At 37.2% G+C, this 17,213-nt stretch overlaps 1 protein-coding gene across 16 annotated transcripts in view; it reads right to left on the bottom strand.

Annotated features, from left to right (window-relative positions):
- The window catches only part of LOC122540264 (msx2-interacting protein), a 104,905-nt gene that overhangs the window by 72,061 nt on the left and 15,631 nt on the right, over positions 1 to 17,213 (bottom strand). For 14 of the 16 annotated variants that reach the window (XR_015753467.1, XM_087980506.1, XM_087980494.1 and 11 more), the window contains exons 2-3: positions 11,149 to 11,469; positions 7,720 to 8,193 (exon numbers count right to left, since the gene is read on the bottom strand). Coding sequence is in view for 15 of the 16 variants with exons in the window: in XM_087980506.1 (XP_087836632.1) it covers positions 7,720 to 8,193; positions 11,149 to 11,469 (795 nt within the window). In the remaining variant the exon portion in view is untranslated. Of the gene's footprint in view, positions 1 to 7,719; positions 8,194 to 9,783; positions 11,092 to 11,148; positions 11,470 to 17,213 lie in introns of those variants that run through there. The other 2 variants (XM_087980504.1, XM_087980505.1) reach the window with 2 other exon arrangements.

The raw sequence follows: 17,213 nt of genomic DNA, 5'->3' as shown, positions 1-17,213 counted from the left end.
TTAAAAGGAGGTTACAAAAACCTTTAGGTAGGTTATATGATTAGGCAAAGATTTATAATTTGGGAAAATATAAAATTATGCAGTTTGGCAGTGAGAATAAAACAGTATTATCTAAATGTCCAGACATTGCCTCTGGGAGGCATAGGGATCTGGAAGCCATTTTGCATGATTTACAACAGGTTAGTATGCAGGTACAGCAAGTAACTAGGGATGCCAATAGAACATTATTATCACTGATATCGGCAAGTTGGCTTCTAAGGAAAGATTAGGCTTTATCTAATGGAATTTAGAAAAGAGTTAGAAATGATTTGATTGACAGATGCAGAATTTGAACTGCAACAGAATTAGACAAAAACCCATAGCTAACAAATAGATATTATATGAAGTCTTGCCAAACCATATTGCATTTTTGAAAAAACATAGTCAAAATATGTTCTCCCACCAGCTATGAACGACTCAAACTAGCTTTGACCTTGAGCTTTTTTTTATTTTTTTCATGAAATGTGGCTCGCTAAGCTTTTTCAAAAGGATTTGCTGGAGTCGCATGTAGGCCAAACTGGGTATGGGTGTCACATTTTCTTTTCAGAAGGAAATCAGTGAACTAGATGGGTTTATCAACAAATAATGATAGCTGCCATGGTCAACATTACTAAGACTAGTTTTATAACTCCAAATTTATTAACCAAATTTAAATCCCACCAGCTCTATAATGGAATATGAATCTGTATCCCAGTCCTTCTGGATGAAGTGTCATTACACTACATACCAAATACCCATGTCTCAAACAATGTGACTTTTCAGTCAGTATCTGCTGATACCTTGTGTGCATATGCACTATCTTCAGTGACTCAGCAATTCTGACTCAGACATGCTTTTAAAAGAAGGGGGATAAAAATCAGACCAGGTTACAGTCCTTCCGAAAAGATTTAGTTAACAATTAACCACCCAAAAATCACTGCTAGAAGCACTTTCTACAGAACAACAATTTCAATACTGAACTCTGCTCATTATTCAAAGGACACAAATTATACAAAAGCACTGCAATAAACTCAAGAACCAGGACCTTTCAGCTGTAAGAACAATAATCTTCCTTCGATAAACAAATCACACTGAGGAGAACAGAACAACCAAAAAAAGCATGTTGTAGAAAAGGATGGTGGAGGAAAAATAGTTAGTGTCAGTTGAAAGTAAATTCCTTGAAATCCGTAATTCAGATAAAATCAACAAGATGATTTACCTATGGACAGGAAACAGAACTGGGGATAACAGGAGTGGAGTGTTGTTCATATTGAAAGGGTTTGGGACATGATATTGAAACTTGCAGATAGCAAGGACTGCAAAATAATTCAGGAAGACAAATAAGTTAAAAAGTTATGTGGAATAGATGCATGCATTTTACGTAAAAAAAAGTTTTAGACAGACACATGAACAGGCAGGGAATAGAGGGATACCAACCATGGGCAGACAGATGGAATTAGTTTAGAATGACATCATGTTCAGCACAGACATGGCACAAGCCTTGGTTACTCTATAACATAAAAGGTAGGAGATTAAAGCCATTTAATGTAATGTACAATGTACATTCATCAGCATTATATGATGGAACAAAAACCAAAATTATAAGAAATTATACATACTGCACCCAATTCCATTGGAACAGACAGTGATGAAAGCAAGTTTATTGGGGGTGGTTTAAATCATGGATATTTGTTAAAAAATTAATAAAGAACTATTTCTAACAGTTATGAAGTCAGTGGGGAAGATTTATCAATACTACATCATCTCTATCTTACTGTCAATTATCATTGGATGACAATTTTCAAAAGTATAAGATTACAGTCCCACAACACCTTTGTTTAAATGGCTAAAAAAAAATGTAGTATGAAAGAAAGAATTGAATCTAGTTCAATTAAAGTTAGCATCCATTAGAAGTGACTGTAAAGGAATTGGCTTATTTGCAAAGTACATATTCAAATTTTAGATAACCAGGAACTTCCAGAGGTCCAATATCCTTTCACCACAAATTCACCATTGTTTATATCTTTACACAACAGATGCAAGCAATTTCTATTAAGCCTTTATAAATCTTCATAAAATATTTTTATTCAGAAAAAAAAGAGCCAGATGCCCTCAGTACTGCTCTTCATTCCAGACATCGTTCACTGATATCTCAAAATAAACACCAAATAATAGAAAACATACATCCTTCAGCAAAAGAAACAAAGAGAGTTCAATCACATTGAAAATATAATCACTAACTCTACAGATGGCACCAATATCTTGCAAGGGTTAGGACAATAAAGGTATGCAAGCAAATGCAACAAATTTAGATGTACCAAGAGAGTGGACCATATCATGGCGAAAGACACTTAATCCAGCTAAGGGTAGTTGGAGGTATGTTGGTAGGCCATTACAGCTCACGTGCATGAATTACAGACAGCAAATGTCAAAAGAGATATTTCAACATCTTCTCACAATTACAATAACTATAGTGCTATTTGTATCAGTTGCTATTTCCAACTTCAGACTCAATCTTTTAGTTTTGCAGCACACATCTAAAGTTTTTTTTTAATTTCACTATCAGCCTCCATTTCTGCCTCCCAATTCAAAGTCACTTCAGTTTCAAAAGATTTTCAGCTTTGCAATTCAAAATGTAGAAGACAAAGAAAAAATTGTCAATTTCTTCAACGAAAGAGTCATGCAGTCACAGGGATATACAGACAGTCCAACTTCAGTCCAACTCATCCATGTCAACTAGATATTCTAAATTAATCTAGTCCCATTTGCCAGCATTTGACCCATACCTTCTAAACCCTTCCTATTCATGTACACATCCAGATGCTTTTTAAATGTTGTAATTGTACCAGCATCCACTACTTCCTCTGGCAGCTTATTCCATACACACAGCACACTCTGCATGAAAAAGTTGCTCCTTATGTCTCTTTTAAATCTTTCCCCTCTCACTTTAAACCTATGTCCTCTAGTTCCAGACTCCCAAACCAGGGAAAAAACCCTGTCTTTTTACCCTATCCAGGCCCCTCATAATTTTATAAACCTCTACAAGGTCAGCCCTCAGCTTCCGATGCTCCAGGGAAAAAGAGCCTCAGTATATTCAGCATCTCCATGTAACTCAAACCCTCTAACCCTGGCAACATCTTTTATAAATCTTTTCTGAACCTTTTCAAGTTTCACAACATCCTTTCTATAGCAGGGAGACCAGAATTGTATGCAATATTCCAATAGTGGCCTAACCAATGTCCTGTGCAGCCGCAATATTACCTCTCAACTCTTATACTCAATGACCAATAAAGACAAGCATACCAAACGTCAGCTTCACCATCCTTTCTACCTGCAACTCCATGTTCAAGCAACTATGAACCTGCAGTTCTATTTAAATAAAAACATTTGCCAGTTGAGCAAATTTTTATCCTCATCAGTTTGTACATAATATCATGGGTAAAAATGCAATGAGGAAAAATTTTGATAGATATTAGCAAGACAGAATGCATTATTCTGCCTACAAAATTTTATAGTATCACTTCAACACGGATTCAAAACCAACAAAATATAAAAATATCTGTTCAAAATTAAATCCCAGTCATTAAATAGTTTAGGACATTAACTATTTTTGAATGTTTTTTGATTTATTAAGTATGGGACTGGCATTAAGGACTTAATTAACTGATACCATGCAAATGCACTTATTTGGGCAAATTTAAAAGCAAGTACAATCACTCTTAAGCCTGTCCTAGCAGTAACAAAGAAACAGCAATAACAAAGAAACAGCTGAACATACAGGCAGTTTCTGTCCTCAGTCACATTTTTTGCCAATTTCTCAAGCTGGGTGCTCAGTAATTAATTCTGCCATTTTTCAAAATGTGAAAGACCAAGAAATTTAAGTATCAATTCCTGCTTAACAATAATTGCTGAACTCAGGATAGTAGTGACTGAAATGGAATGCCACAAATTTGCCCTATATATAAAAATGCTAAATACAACAGGCTGTTTGAAACTATCACAGAAATCTAAAACTTGGGAATGATAATGCATCTAATTTTGTACAGTATTGGTGTAAATCTCTATTTAGTGGAAGGTCGAGATAAAGAAAACTGACTGCTGAAATTGAAAACAACATGGCTGTTGAACTGAGAATGTGTATAGGGTATAGGCAAGCAGGGAAAGAGTTAAGTTCTGAGTTTTGTGAAACAAGAGCTTCATCTGAGCAGGACTCAGATCAGGTAAGAACTTAGAGTTAGCAATGGGGTGTTGGAGGGAAGGGTAATGGGTTAACAAGGTGGAAAAGCAGGACATTATGTAGAGCCATTTAACAATATTGGAAGCATTCAGTATGCAAGGTCAGCTCACATGGGGAAAAGGTATCCATTGTATGAATCCAGTTAATAAGGTTAAGAACATTCATTATATAATAGTAAAGGGCTTGGTTTCTGCTATTGATACTTGTTGATTCTAACAGTCACCCAATTAATATGTATGTTGCCTCACTAATGCTCCTCAATGTATAATGAATATATAATGCATTAAGAAACTGCTATTCCAGAGAAGACTGTGAACTCATGCCTCTGTGCACATGGGTGATCATTCTCTCTCCCTCCACGGCGCTGAATAAAGATGCAGGAGGTAAAACTATACCACACCTCTGAGCTTCGACTGAGGGGGCAAACGAGATGACAGAACAAATGCCCAAATAACACTGTAGTGTAACAAAAACTTTACATGGTCAACACATATATTTGTTTAAAACTTGTTCCGAAGTCCATGGAATTCGGTTGTGCTTATGCAAGGATTTCTGGCCTCTACAGCATAAGAGTGCTCTCCTTGAACATAGCAAACTTTTTGTGACCCAATCAAAAGTCACTCAAAATATTATCAGATTCTTTCACAAAACAATGAACAAAGTTGCTTACAAAAGCCAGTGGAAACCAACAACTTGTTATGAATATTTTGCATAGTGAGGAAGAAAGCTGGGCTCGTGGCAAGAAAGGTGCAACGCACCACAATTTTAACCAATGCGAGACAAGTAGTCCAATTTTTACTGAATAAATGCTTCAAACTTAGATGGCTTAGTGAACAGTGTTTTACATAAAACCACTCATTGCACCACAAAACTACAGAATAAAAGTATCTCCTAATTACTCATCATAAGTTTGTTCCTGAATAGAAGCTAAGTTTATCCTAAAAACAAAGGGAAAGGCTAATGCACACTGTATTTCCAGATTGCTCATACATTTTTTCAAAGCTGAACATGTAATGAAGGAACAAAGCTAAATGAACAAACAGGCGACCTATCACATGAAAAAGATACATGGCACTTGTAGACAGAGGAGACAAATGTAAATACACAAAAATCACAAAAGCACTCATTGGTAACATTATGAATGCAACGATTAAGCATACGAAAAGAACATTTATCTAGTATTATTAGGGAGGTTGCACTGATTCCAGAACTTTATAAATAATGTGAGCAAACTGCACAATTCAATCAAGCACCCAGATCTAAGATGAACATTTTTAGACAAGATCAGTTTTCCTTCACATTATCATCAGTGGTTGTGCCAATAGCCACGTAAACATTCTCCACTTAAACCCATGGTATCCATGTAACTTTAAGACTTCTCTTGAAACTCAATTTTTGCCAGACCAACATCAACTCCTTTGGCCCAACGTTAAGATTCCTTATGCATCTGTGAAATATCAACTTTTTTTGCATATTAAGTATTATTTAGACATTGTGTATCTATTGTTTATCAAGATTCCGTTGTGGTCAAAAACTACATCTACCTCATTAATCAAAAGTAATGGGTTGCTGAAATAAAAGAGCAATACTGCAACATACAGATATTAGAAATTGTTGGTAGGCATCCAAAAATTATGACCGTCCCATTTGATTTGCCAAGTAACAACATCCATTCTTACTTGTGCCTCCCACTACGCAAATTGGTTTGGCTGAATTTTTAAAAAACTCAAAAGAATGCACTTTGACTTAACTCGCTACAGAACTAAAATTACATATGGTGGAGATTCACACCTTTTATTTCTGCTATGAAACTCCAGCTTTGTAACTTGGGGGGTTCACAAAGTGAGTGATCTACTGCACTCATCCACTTCTGAATTAAATCAAATCAATAGTAGTAAGGTAAATAAATTTATCCAAGAATGAAGTGCATCCAGAATACCTTTTAATAATTTCACACATCATTAACAGCAGTTAAAACTAATTAAGGGTGCAAATTTAGATGATATGGTCGCTGTTTTAATACTATCATGCAATACTGCAGTAAAAGCGCTAGCTCAGAGTACATTAGCCCATATTGTTATTCTGTTTATTGAAAGATTGCAATTATTAGGTAAGACTAAATGGGTTATAGCTCTTTTCTCTAGAAGAGGCTGAAGGATAATCTAACAGGGGTCTTTAAAACTATTAAGGAATTTATCAGAGGAGCTGCAGAAAAGAAGAGGGAATTTTGAAAAACTCAAAAGATCATAAAATACCCTTTAATAAATCCAACAGAAACCAGGAAACACATATTTAGACAAATAACAATTGCAATTAAGACAAAATAAGATGAGTATTAAGAAAGGAATAAAGGGATATGATGTGTTTAGATAAAGTACAGTGGGAGTAGCATAAACATCAACGATCTATTGGGGCCATGTTGTAGGCCGCAAATGCTATGTAATTCTAAAGCTATTTTTACATAACATAAAAATTAGCTGGAGGTATATCTGCTTTATTAATTTATCTCTTTTCGACACCACATACCCTAGTTTTGACCTATTCTGTTAGAACCAGAGGAGTCCAAAAGAGTAATTACATAAATAAAAGTACTAAAAATGTTGTTTCCAAAAATTTTAACTAGAGTTATGAATGCTATACATCCATTTCTTCCCAGAAGTGGGTATGCTAATGACTTGAATGTTTCTGAATGCTCATCCACAGCAACAGCCCTACTCCAGCCTCAAGCCAAATGAGCCAATGCACTAAGCAGCTACAACCAGCTTGGTGGCACCTATGATGAGGGCCTACTTGCAAGTATTGCTAAATTTATTAGTACCAGAATGTTAAATGGGGGAAAACGCTATGTTATAGAAACATTTTTTAAAAAGGAACTGAAGTAAGCTAATTCGTTCTTCTGCAGTCCTCACTTTCTCCTAATTGGCCCTTCGAGCCCACTTCACCATTTAATGATAATGGTTGATCACCCTACTCTGCACCCTGTACCCGCTTTCACCCTATACCTTTTGATCCCTTGAGCCCCAAGAATCATCATGTCAAACTGCTCCAATCACAAGTAATTCACTATTTCATATAAAATGATCCTTCCAGAAACAATCCATTTGCTAAAGGGTGACTATACTATTGTACTGTTAAGTGTTTGTTTAAATGTTTTCAACAATTTCAGAGGTCACCACAGAAAAATCACCTTCATTCACTGAAATTCCAACTAGAGCTATGCATTCATTAGTTCTCTATCACAGGTTTTGTGAAAATAAGCAACATGATTTTCAAAATCTTTCAAGATAAAAAAAGGTTAAAACAATCATTTTGCAGTAAAAAGAACTAGCAACAAAAAGCAACACTTATTTATTAACTTAGACACTTCGCCTTTTCCAAGGATTGGTAAAACAATACCTACATGTTTCTCTTTGCTCTGATGTCATACGGTGAGAACTATTGGCGTTACATTCCTCTTCACCTACCTGTCACTGCTGGTACTACTGCTGCTGCTGACAGAATCACTGCTTGATGACCTACTTCGCGACCCACTGCCACTGGGAGAACGCCGTGACCTCGATGCTTGGCTAGACCGCTGTGGGGATTGGTTTCCTGACCGTGAGGAATGTGGGGATCGACTCCTGCTGTGCTGATAATTTTTTTCTTGTCGTCTCCCCCTTACTTCCCGCGTAATGTCTTCCCTGTAGAGATCTCTGTGCACTACACTTGATATTGCAAACTGTTCCCTCCCTCTTTGTTCATAACGTGGATCATGAGCTTCAAATCGAGTTGGACTTCGACTTCTTGACCCATAATAAACTCCATGTTGTATAGTTCGATCTCGAGGATCTCTATAGTAATCCTGCTCATAATGCCTTGGGCGATCAAACCCTGCTGTTGTACGATCGTGGTGTCCATAGGCACTGTGATCATAAGTACGCTCCCTGTTATCAGAAGCCCTGTGTTTTGGGGATAGGGAGGGGGGAAAAAAAAAGATCTGTCAAGTATCAGCAAATTTTGCCTACTAACCTCTGAAAAAATAAGCATATGAATTTTAACTAAAGAATACATGAAACAATAAAGAGAACGGAGAATTTAGCAACAGCAATGATAGCAATTAATTAGCATTCTATAATAATTGGCATCAGGTGAACTTTGTTCTGCGTTTGTGAAGTTTGTGCTTTCCAATTCCCAAGTGCTAAAAGTAATATTTGTATTAAAGACATGTTGATATTTTCATGTCAAGAATTTTCCTTATCTGTTCCTTCTGCTTTATTACTTTAAAATTACATAACTGACTATTTAAAAGCTATTTAAGAAGTTTTTAAAAATCATGTATATATTTTATAAACAAAATCAACTCGCAGGCTCTCATCTCAAATCTCAAACTAGAAGAAAACCTATCCTGTAGCCTGTATTTAATTAGATACTCACTTTTGGAAGAAAGCAGAAATTGAGCAACTGATGTTGTGCTGGTTATCTATACTAGTCGATAGTTCACTTTTCAAAGTCTGAAACTGACTAAACCCGTGTGTTGTCAAAGGTGTTACAATCACATGACACTCACTGGAAGATCAACCGTTGTCCAAACTTCCACGTGAAGTCTGCAATGCAGAACTTGAAATTTGTATCAAAAATTAAGTGACATAATTGGTTACTTATCATCGGCTTAAGGAGTGCAAAAACATTTTTAAAAAAGCCTGATTCATTGAGATTATCATTGCTAACATTCAGTTTTTAGACTCAAACAAAAACACAATCACACAGATTTAATTTTGACCTTATTCAGGAAAATTATTTCCTTTAAGAAAAACTGCTTTCTTCCAAAATCTATTCTTTGTAGTTAGTTACTTTTTAATTTATGATTAAGGTATACTACAATTTTATTTAGTTCATTGTATTTCTTAATTATCAGGCATTAAAGATATCAGAGAGATTATTACAGAGCTTGATTAAACAAAGGCGAATAAATTACTAAATATTTTACTTCAATAGCAATGTGCTATTTATATTTTTAAAAGTTCTTATTTTAATGCCTGGAGTTTATATTAATTCTGTCCTGTCCACTTATTTATATTACTTCATTTTTGTTCTCGTTATTTTTGCCCCTTTGCATTCTACACTTTTCCTACACAAGTTATTTTTAAAAAAAATCACTACATCTCTATTAACATTTTATAGATTCAAGAAACATTGAGCAGCCAAACACTAAACTATGCAGTGTCAACTTGACTTTAAGCTACAGTTACAGAATTAATCTTACAAAATACTGTGGAATCATTTTACACTGACCTTTCAGCAATCAGAAGCAGCAAGCTGATTCGAAAGCGTTACTGCCATCAGCTGACATACAAAAAAATACAAACTCCTAATCCACGAAAGACACACAGACAGGCAGAGGAGCTAATAAAGCTGTAAGTCAGTGAGATTCTATTGACTAAAGTGCGGTTTGATTTTCTAGCAGTACTAATGACTACTGGAGTTAGTGGAAAGGAAGGGTTGACTGGGTTAGGAGAGGGGCTAAGATATACATGGCAGGACATACCAACCTTTTAAGACTGCAGTAAACACGACCTAAATCCCAATTAAATCTAGGGAGAGAAAAGTGTACAAACATTCCCAATTTGGTCCCCTCTTAAAGGGGTAATCCAACTTCGGATAGTGCTAGTGCCGCATTGTTTTGGGGATTGTATCAAAAAAACTGAACGCCCAAGAAAGATAAACTTCCATTTGCCAGTGTTAAGTACATTCGCCTGAAAACAGATAGCTCCCAAAGTTAAAAAGTAAATCCCAAACCCCAAGACCTTTCTGAGATGGCGGAGTGCGTTCAATCTGATCGTGTCGATGGATAGATGTATCCCGATCCTGGAGTCGATATTAAGCAACTATACCCGTTATTCCTAGGGCAAAGTGCTTTCTTCTAGTAGAAGGCATTTATTATCCATTTTCTAGCAGTCAGTAGCCATTCAATTGTTATGAAGTCTCTTCACATTTGATCTGCAAGTTAAAATGCAACGTATCCACTAACACTTTTCCCTTGTGTGGTAGTCCATTGGTACAATATGGTAAAAATCAAGAAGTATGTCAAACACAAACCAGGTAATCCATTCTGCCACACAACTATTTAAAGGTTCCATATAATCCCATGTTGAAGAAATAATGACTTCTATTCCATTATACAGGAAAAGTAACATTCCAAATGTTTACAAGTTTCTAATATTTTATCTTTAGCCCATAAATATCCATAAGATCCACTCAGAGGGAAACAAAGCAAACAGTACAGATTTGTAGACCCATGATAACTGCATCTGTTACATCCTCATTCTTCATTTTTTCTTGCATGTATTCCTGTCGCAATCATTGGATGTAATATCCTTCCAGGAAATAGTAGATCGCAAAAGTACTCTATCTTCATAGAAAATCTTTCATATCCAAAGAATGTGCATCAATACTTTATATTTTAAACCAAAGCCAAAATATAATACTGCAGGAAGTCTTCAAATACTTCAGTATTGCCTCAAAAAGTAGGTCTGGTAATCCCATAGCATTCCTCAGGTCAGTTGTACCAGACAATATTATTATAGCCATTCGATCGAAGGGATACATCCAGAGGGAACCGCTTGCAATCCAGGGAGTAAAGGGAAGCATATTACGAGGATTAACACCAAATTAACTGACAGAACCTTCCATCAAACTAACCAAACTTATCCCAGGAGTAGTCATCCAGCCAGCTACAGAATAGATCCACTGCGAATAGGCCAGAGCTGCTACTGGTTTCAATTCTCTTCCATATCCAACAATGGCACGAATGTATAGCATTCCTCAATAAATCCATCTGGGTAACCTATACATGAGTTGCTGCTTCTCATCATACCATTTATCAAAACCCTGCCTAGAGAAACCTTGGAACTTACCCATCAAGTCTCCGTTCATAACGTCCTTCCCGTCCATGTAGTGATGGTGGCGGTCCATATGTTGGCCCCCCACCACCTCCCCTGAACCCTGAAACCTCTCTAGTACGAGTTCCTATAGGAACGGTATCATCTAATCCCCGAGCAGCACTAGGAATAGTGCCAGGCTCATTGTAATCCGTTCGCAGATCCCTGTCTCCCATTTTGTTGACAGAATTGTGTGCTTTTTGCGCACTTTTGATGTCCACAAAATCCACAAAGGCTGCCACTCCACCTTCTGAGCCCCTTTTGGGAAGAATTTTGACACTTTCCACACGGCCATATCTGAAAGTAAAAGAAAAAAATTAGCATTAATGTATTAAATTTAAATAAGACTTAACCAGTCAAGGACAACGATAAATAAATATGCACAGTACAAATCTCCCAGGACGTGATAACAGTTGAGGGGCTGTATAACAATCTGCAAATTCATATTGTATCACTTTTACCACTTTGTTCACTGCACAAGAAAAAATTGTAGTGTTAATATTAATATGGCTTCCAAAGAAATACATATTAATTAATTCTAATCTCAAAACAAAGTATATCAATATTACCGAAAAAAGCTTCAAAATATGCCTTTTATCAGCAATACTAAAAAGTTCTGTAATACCAAATGACTATTGATATCATGGACTAAGCACTTCTGTAATTTGACAAGAGTGCCAGATTCTAAGCTGGCACCATTTCTTAAACACAAACATTCTCTATGCCTGATCACTAGAATTTAGATCATTGTATTGACTTGTAACATAGTTGCATAAAGGAACATCTGCTACTTTCCATCAAAAAGTAGCCATAAAATGCTCATTTACTTTCTGACAAGTAGCCCTTGTTTATTTAAATTAACTCATGTATGGATCCTTCTACAAAGTTAGGCCTGAGGCAGAAAATTGATTAGAGTGCAGGGCAATGGTCAGATACAATATCAAACATTCATTAAAACACTTAAGAATACATTAGTTGAAAAATGTGGTGCTGGAAAAACACAGCAGGCCAGGCAGCATCCGAGGAACAGGAGATGCTACCTGGCCTGCAGTATTTTTCCAGCACCACATTTTTCAACTCTGGTACTCCAGCATCTGCAGTCCTCACTTTCTCCTACTTAAGAATACATTGACCTTTACTTTTTTTTTCAGTGTTCTAGATTTTTGAAAAGACTCATTTTTCTCAAAATATTTTTTTTTTAAAAAGTAAAGCGTTGCTAAAATGGAAATAAACATATCATTTAATGAATAATTGCAAAAATAAATCAAGACAAAGTAAAGCAATCAGAAATAGAAAATCTAAACTTGTTATAAATTTTAATTTTTTTGTCAAAAGGCTATTATTTTAAAATACAAAGCAAGGGTCCATCCTTGCTATTCTTTGAATGAAAGCTTTGAATTATTATTTTTGTATGTTTCACCCATGGTCGATAATAACACATTTATTTGAGGCAGACTGATTTGGGTTCAGCTCTCACTTCAGAGACTGGAGCATAAAATTAAAATTCCAGTGCAGTACTGAAGGAGTACCGTACTATCAAAACCACCATCTTCCAGATAATGTACTAAACCTAAACCCCACCTGGCTTCTCGGGTGAAATAAAAATTCCTATGACATCATTTGAATAAGAGCAGAAGAATTCACCAGTGTCCTGTTGAACATGCATTCCTCAACTAGCATGATTAAAATTGACCATCTGGTCCTTGCTGTTTGTAGGGTATTGGTGTGCAGATATTGGCTACCATGCTTTCTACATTAAAACAGTGACAATACTTCAAAAGTATTTTGTTAACTGAAGTGCTTTGGTTAGTCTTGTGATTGTGAAGGACTAAAGTCTTTTCCATAATTGTTCTCCTATGCATTATTCAAATAGGTCTTATTTATGAATTTTGGTAATAAAACATAGTGAAGCTTGATTTTATGCTCCTCTGATGTCTATATAGACCACTTCTACATTGATATGTCAGTACACTAGCTCTCAAAACACGAGTCTCATACAGCCAGTAAATGTGCCAGATTTGGTAAGAGTTGGCAAACTCATTTCATAATTGCTGGTTGTGCTGGATCCATACAATTTTCTAGACCACGGAAATGACATACATCAATAAAGTAAAGAATTGTATATTTCTAGCAGGTATATTACAACTAGAAACAAGAACCCATTTAATTGATGTCAATCATAATATTAACCCACCCCACCACCAGAGTGCTTCGTCAGTATTTATTGACATCACCACAACTACGTGGCACGGTGACCAGAAACAGCAATTGCCAGGAACCAAAATAGTGCTGCCCATATGATCACACTAATTGGCATAATTTGAAGAGGGGATTACATACAAACAGGGACTGGAACGAGTCGTCAGGGATATAGTTCTTAAAAATGTTATTGTATAAATGGAGGTAACAAATACAAAATCACTCAGGGTTATGAGGTATCCCTCCCTTTGAGGAATATGTTGGAGCCCAATGTTGGGAGTACACGTGGGTGAGGTGGAATGAACCACCCTCTTCGTTTTATCAACATTCTTTCTTTGTCTTCCCATCACCACCAACCCAATTATATGTGGTTCATTTCCTGAACACGACGACTGATGCCTTATGCTCTACTGAAAACCTACCTAAATCAGACAAAGATCTGAGAACTCATCAGGTTCATGTTTGCACATTGGACCATGACACTCACATTCAAAGTGCTATTGTTCAAGCCTGAATGTTGGCTTCTTCTATTTAGTGAATTATAAAATTATTTACAAATGATTTGGATGTGAACATAGGAGGTATGGTTAGTAAGTTTGCAGATGACACCAAAATTGGAGGTGCAGTGGTCAGCAAAGAAGATTATCTTAAAGCACAATAGGACTTTGATCAGATGGGCAAATGGGCCGAGGAGTGGCAGATTAAATTTAATTTAGATAAACGTGAGGTGCTACATTTTGGAAAAGCAAATCGGGGCAGGACTTATACGCTTAAAGTGAGGTCCTCGGGGAGGGTTGCCAAACAAAGAGACCTTGGGGCGTAGGTTCATAGTTCCTTGAAAGTGGAGCCACAGGTGGACAGGAAAGTGAAGGCAGCGTTTGGTACATATACTCAGTGCATTCAGTACTGGAGTGGAAGTTCAGGTTGCAGCAATATAGGACGTTGATTTTGCTACATTTGGAATACTTCATTCAATTCTGGTCTCCCTGCTAATAGAAAAGATTTACAAGGATGTTGCTATGGCTGGAGGGTTTGAGTTAAAGGAGAGGCTGCAGGGTTGGGATTATTTTTCCAGGAGCGTTGAAGCCTGAGAAGTTTATGAGGGGCATAGATAAGATGAATAGTTAAGGCTTTTTCCCAGGGGTAGGGGAGTCCAAAACTACAGGATGCAGGTTTACGGTGAAAGGGGAAAAGATTTAAAAAGGGACTCAAGAGGCAACTTTTTCACACAGGTGGTGGTGTGCGTATGCAATGAGCTGCCAGAGGTGGTGATGGAGGCTGGTACAATTACAACATTTAAAAGACATCTGGATAGGTATATGAATACGAAGGGTTTAGAGCGATATTGGCCAAATGCTGGCAAATGGGACTAGATTAATTTAGGATATCTGATCAGCATGGACATGTTGGATGAAGGATCTGCTTCCTATGCGACATATCTCTATGACTTTAAAATGCATTCTTTTGTCCATGGCTTTGTTTTGGTTACATGAGCTCACCAGTGCCACCTGCATGAGTGTGCAACCTTGGCACTGCCAACCCACAATCTGTAGTTACTTTTAAAATTTATTCATGAAATCTGAACATTGCTTGCAAGGCTAGCATTTATACCCATTATAACTGCCTTTGATATAGTGGTGACAACATGCCCACTTAAACTGCACAAACTCCATGGCAGAGATTCTACTGAGAAACCAAGATGTTGCTGTTTGGAAGGAAGTTTCTGACCTAGCAACTGTTAACAGAGTAATGTAGCTTCAAACCAGGATTATATATGGGTGGAGGGGAACGTGCAGATGGAGCTAGTTCTGCGCATCTGCTGCCTTTACCTTTGAGCTAGTGGAGATCACAGGTTAGTAAAAAGATCCTTTGAAAGTTGTTCCAGGACATCTTGTATGCAGAACATGGATTAAGAATGGAGAGAGTGCATGTTCAAGTGGGCTGCTGTTGAGCTTGTGTATTGCTAGACCTGCACTCATTCAGACAAGCAGAAATTATTCTACCACATTCCTGACTTCTGCCTTATAGATTGTGATAGACTTTAAGGAGTCTCCATAGAATTCCCAGCCTCTGATCTGCTCTCGTAGTCATGGTATTTAAAATGCTAGTTCTGGCAAGTTTCAGATTAAGAATGTTGATTCAGCAATGGTATGCCATTTACTATCAAGGGATGATGCTTCAGTTTTCTCATGCCAGAGATGTTGGATGTCTGGCACTTGTGCGAAGTGAAATTGTTTTATTTGCCATTTATCAACCCATGCATGCTCGCAGTCTTCCTTTACAGGGACACAGAATCCTTCAGTACCTGAGAAGTTATAGAGTCAGTCATAGAGATGTACAGCATGGAAACAGGCCCTTCTGTCCAACCCGTCAGTGGTGAATGGTATTGAACAGGATCCAATCATCCAAGTCAGAACAGACTAGGGACCCTGATCTGTAAGTTTCAGCTATTCCCTGAATGGACGATGTTTAATCACTGTCACCATTTTCAGCATATTGTTTTCAAATGAAGGTTGCTGTAAATATTACTGGCTCGGTGATCTGTTGATTTTTCCATTAATGGCGATGCTTTAAAAATCCTAAACTTAACATTTTGATAGATTTCCACTAAGCTTCTGGCTAACAGCAGTATAGAAAAATAAATCAGTGACAGGAAACTAAAGTTTTTAGATACAATCTAGCCCTACTGAAACTAGAAATTTTCAAAACACATATCAAGCATCTCCTCAATTTGTAAACACCAGATCTGTTATGTTACAAGACACCAAATTCCAAATTCCTGCTTCGCAAAACATATATGCAAGAGTCTTGTCCAGGATGTTGCCTGGAGTGAAAAGCCTGTCCGGCTGGGTTTGTTTCCATGGCACAGATGCGGCAAAGGGAGTGGTCTGGTTGAGGTATATGTGGTACAGTGGTAGTTTCCTAGTCCTGACTGGAAGCCATAGGTTCAAATTCCACCTGCTCCAGAGGTGTGTAATAACATTTCTCTGAACAGTTGATCAGAAAAATTAATTTTATTAAACTTTTCTTATTTAATTATGAGGCACAGATAGATCAGAAGAATCTCTTCCCTTTAGCAGACGGTTCCAAAACTAGAGGGCATACGTTTAACGCGAGGAGCAAGTGGTTTCGAGGAAATCTGAGAAAACCCTTTGACCCAGAGGATGGTAGACAAATTCCAATGCTGCCTGAAAAGGTTGGTGGAAGCAGGTATTATTGCAGCATTTAAGCAGCATCTGGATAAGTACTTAAAATGCCAGGGCTGTGGATCAAACTGTGGACCAAGTAAACTAATCCCATTTGGCTGCGGTTTGGCGTTTGTTGATCTCATTGACATAGCCGAAGTGCCAGTTTCTATGCTGTATGGCTCTATGTCTTTGTACACGCTTCCTTCAAGTATCAGTTATTCTCAGCCTCACCCAAAGTAATTATTAATCCTCCCATTAAGTAAAACACAACCGAAGCGAAAACTATTTTTGTCATTAAAGTTGTGAAATGTTATCTCAAACGTTTTTAATTTACAACGCATGTATGCAACACATTGTAATTAAAATAATCGAAGTAATACGCCACCCATTCACTAACTGCGGCTCGATTTGTTATTTGAACCCAGATTAAACATAAACGTTTCTGTCTGTTTACAGGGTTCGTGTCACTTCAAAAGTCAAGGCCGTTTACACAAGAGGCTGCACTTTGGTTAAATGCCGAGAGGAATAATAACGCGCATTCCCTCAACTGAGCTGAACTGGCTACATGGACGCACCTCGTGGCTGCCTTCCAAGTTCTCCAGTTGCTGCAATCTCGCAGCCGACTGGCGGTGCAATGCTGTAAAATGGCGGGAT

The sequence above is a fragment of the Chiloscyllium plagiosum genome, unplaced genomic scaffold, assembly GCF_037043375.1.
Source record: "Chiloscyllium plagiosum isolate Xiang-an unplaced genomic scaffold, Cpla_swu_hap1 HiC_scaffold_37, whole genome shotgun sequence".
NCBI lineage: Eukaryota > Metazoa > Chordata > Chondrichthyes > Orectolobiformes > Hemiscylliidae > Chiloscyllium > Chiloscyllium plagiosum.
The sequence above is the reverse complement of the archived record's forward strand: the minus strand, read 5'-3'. Positions and strand labels throughout refer to the sequence as shown.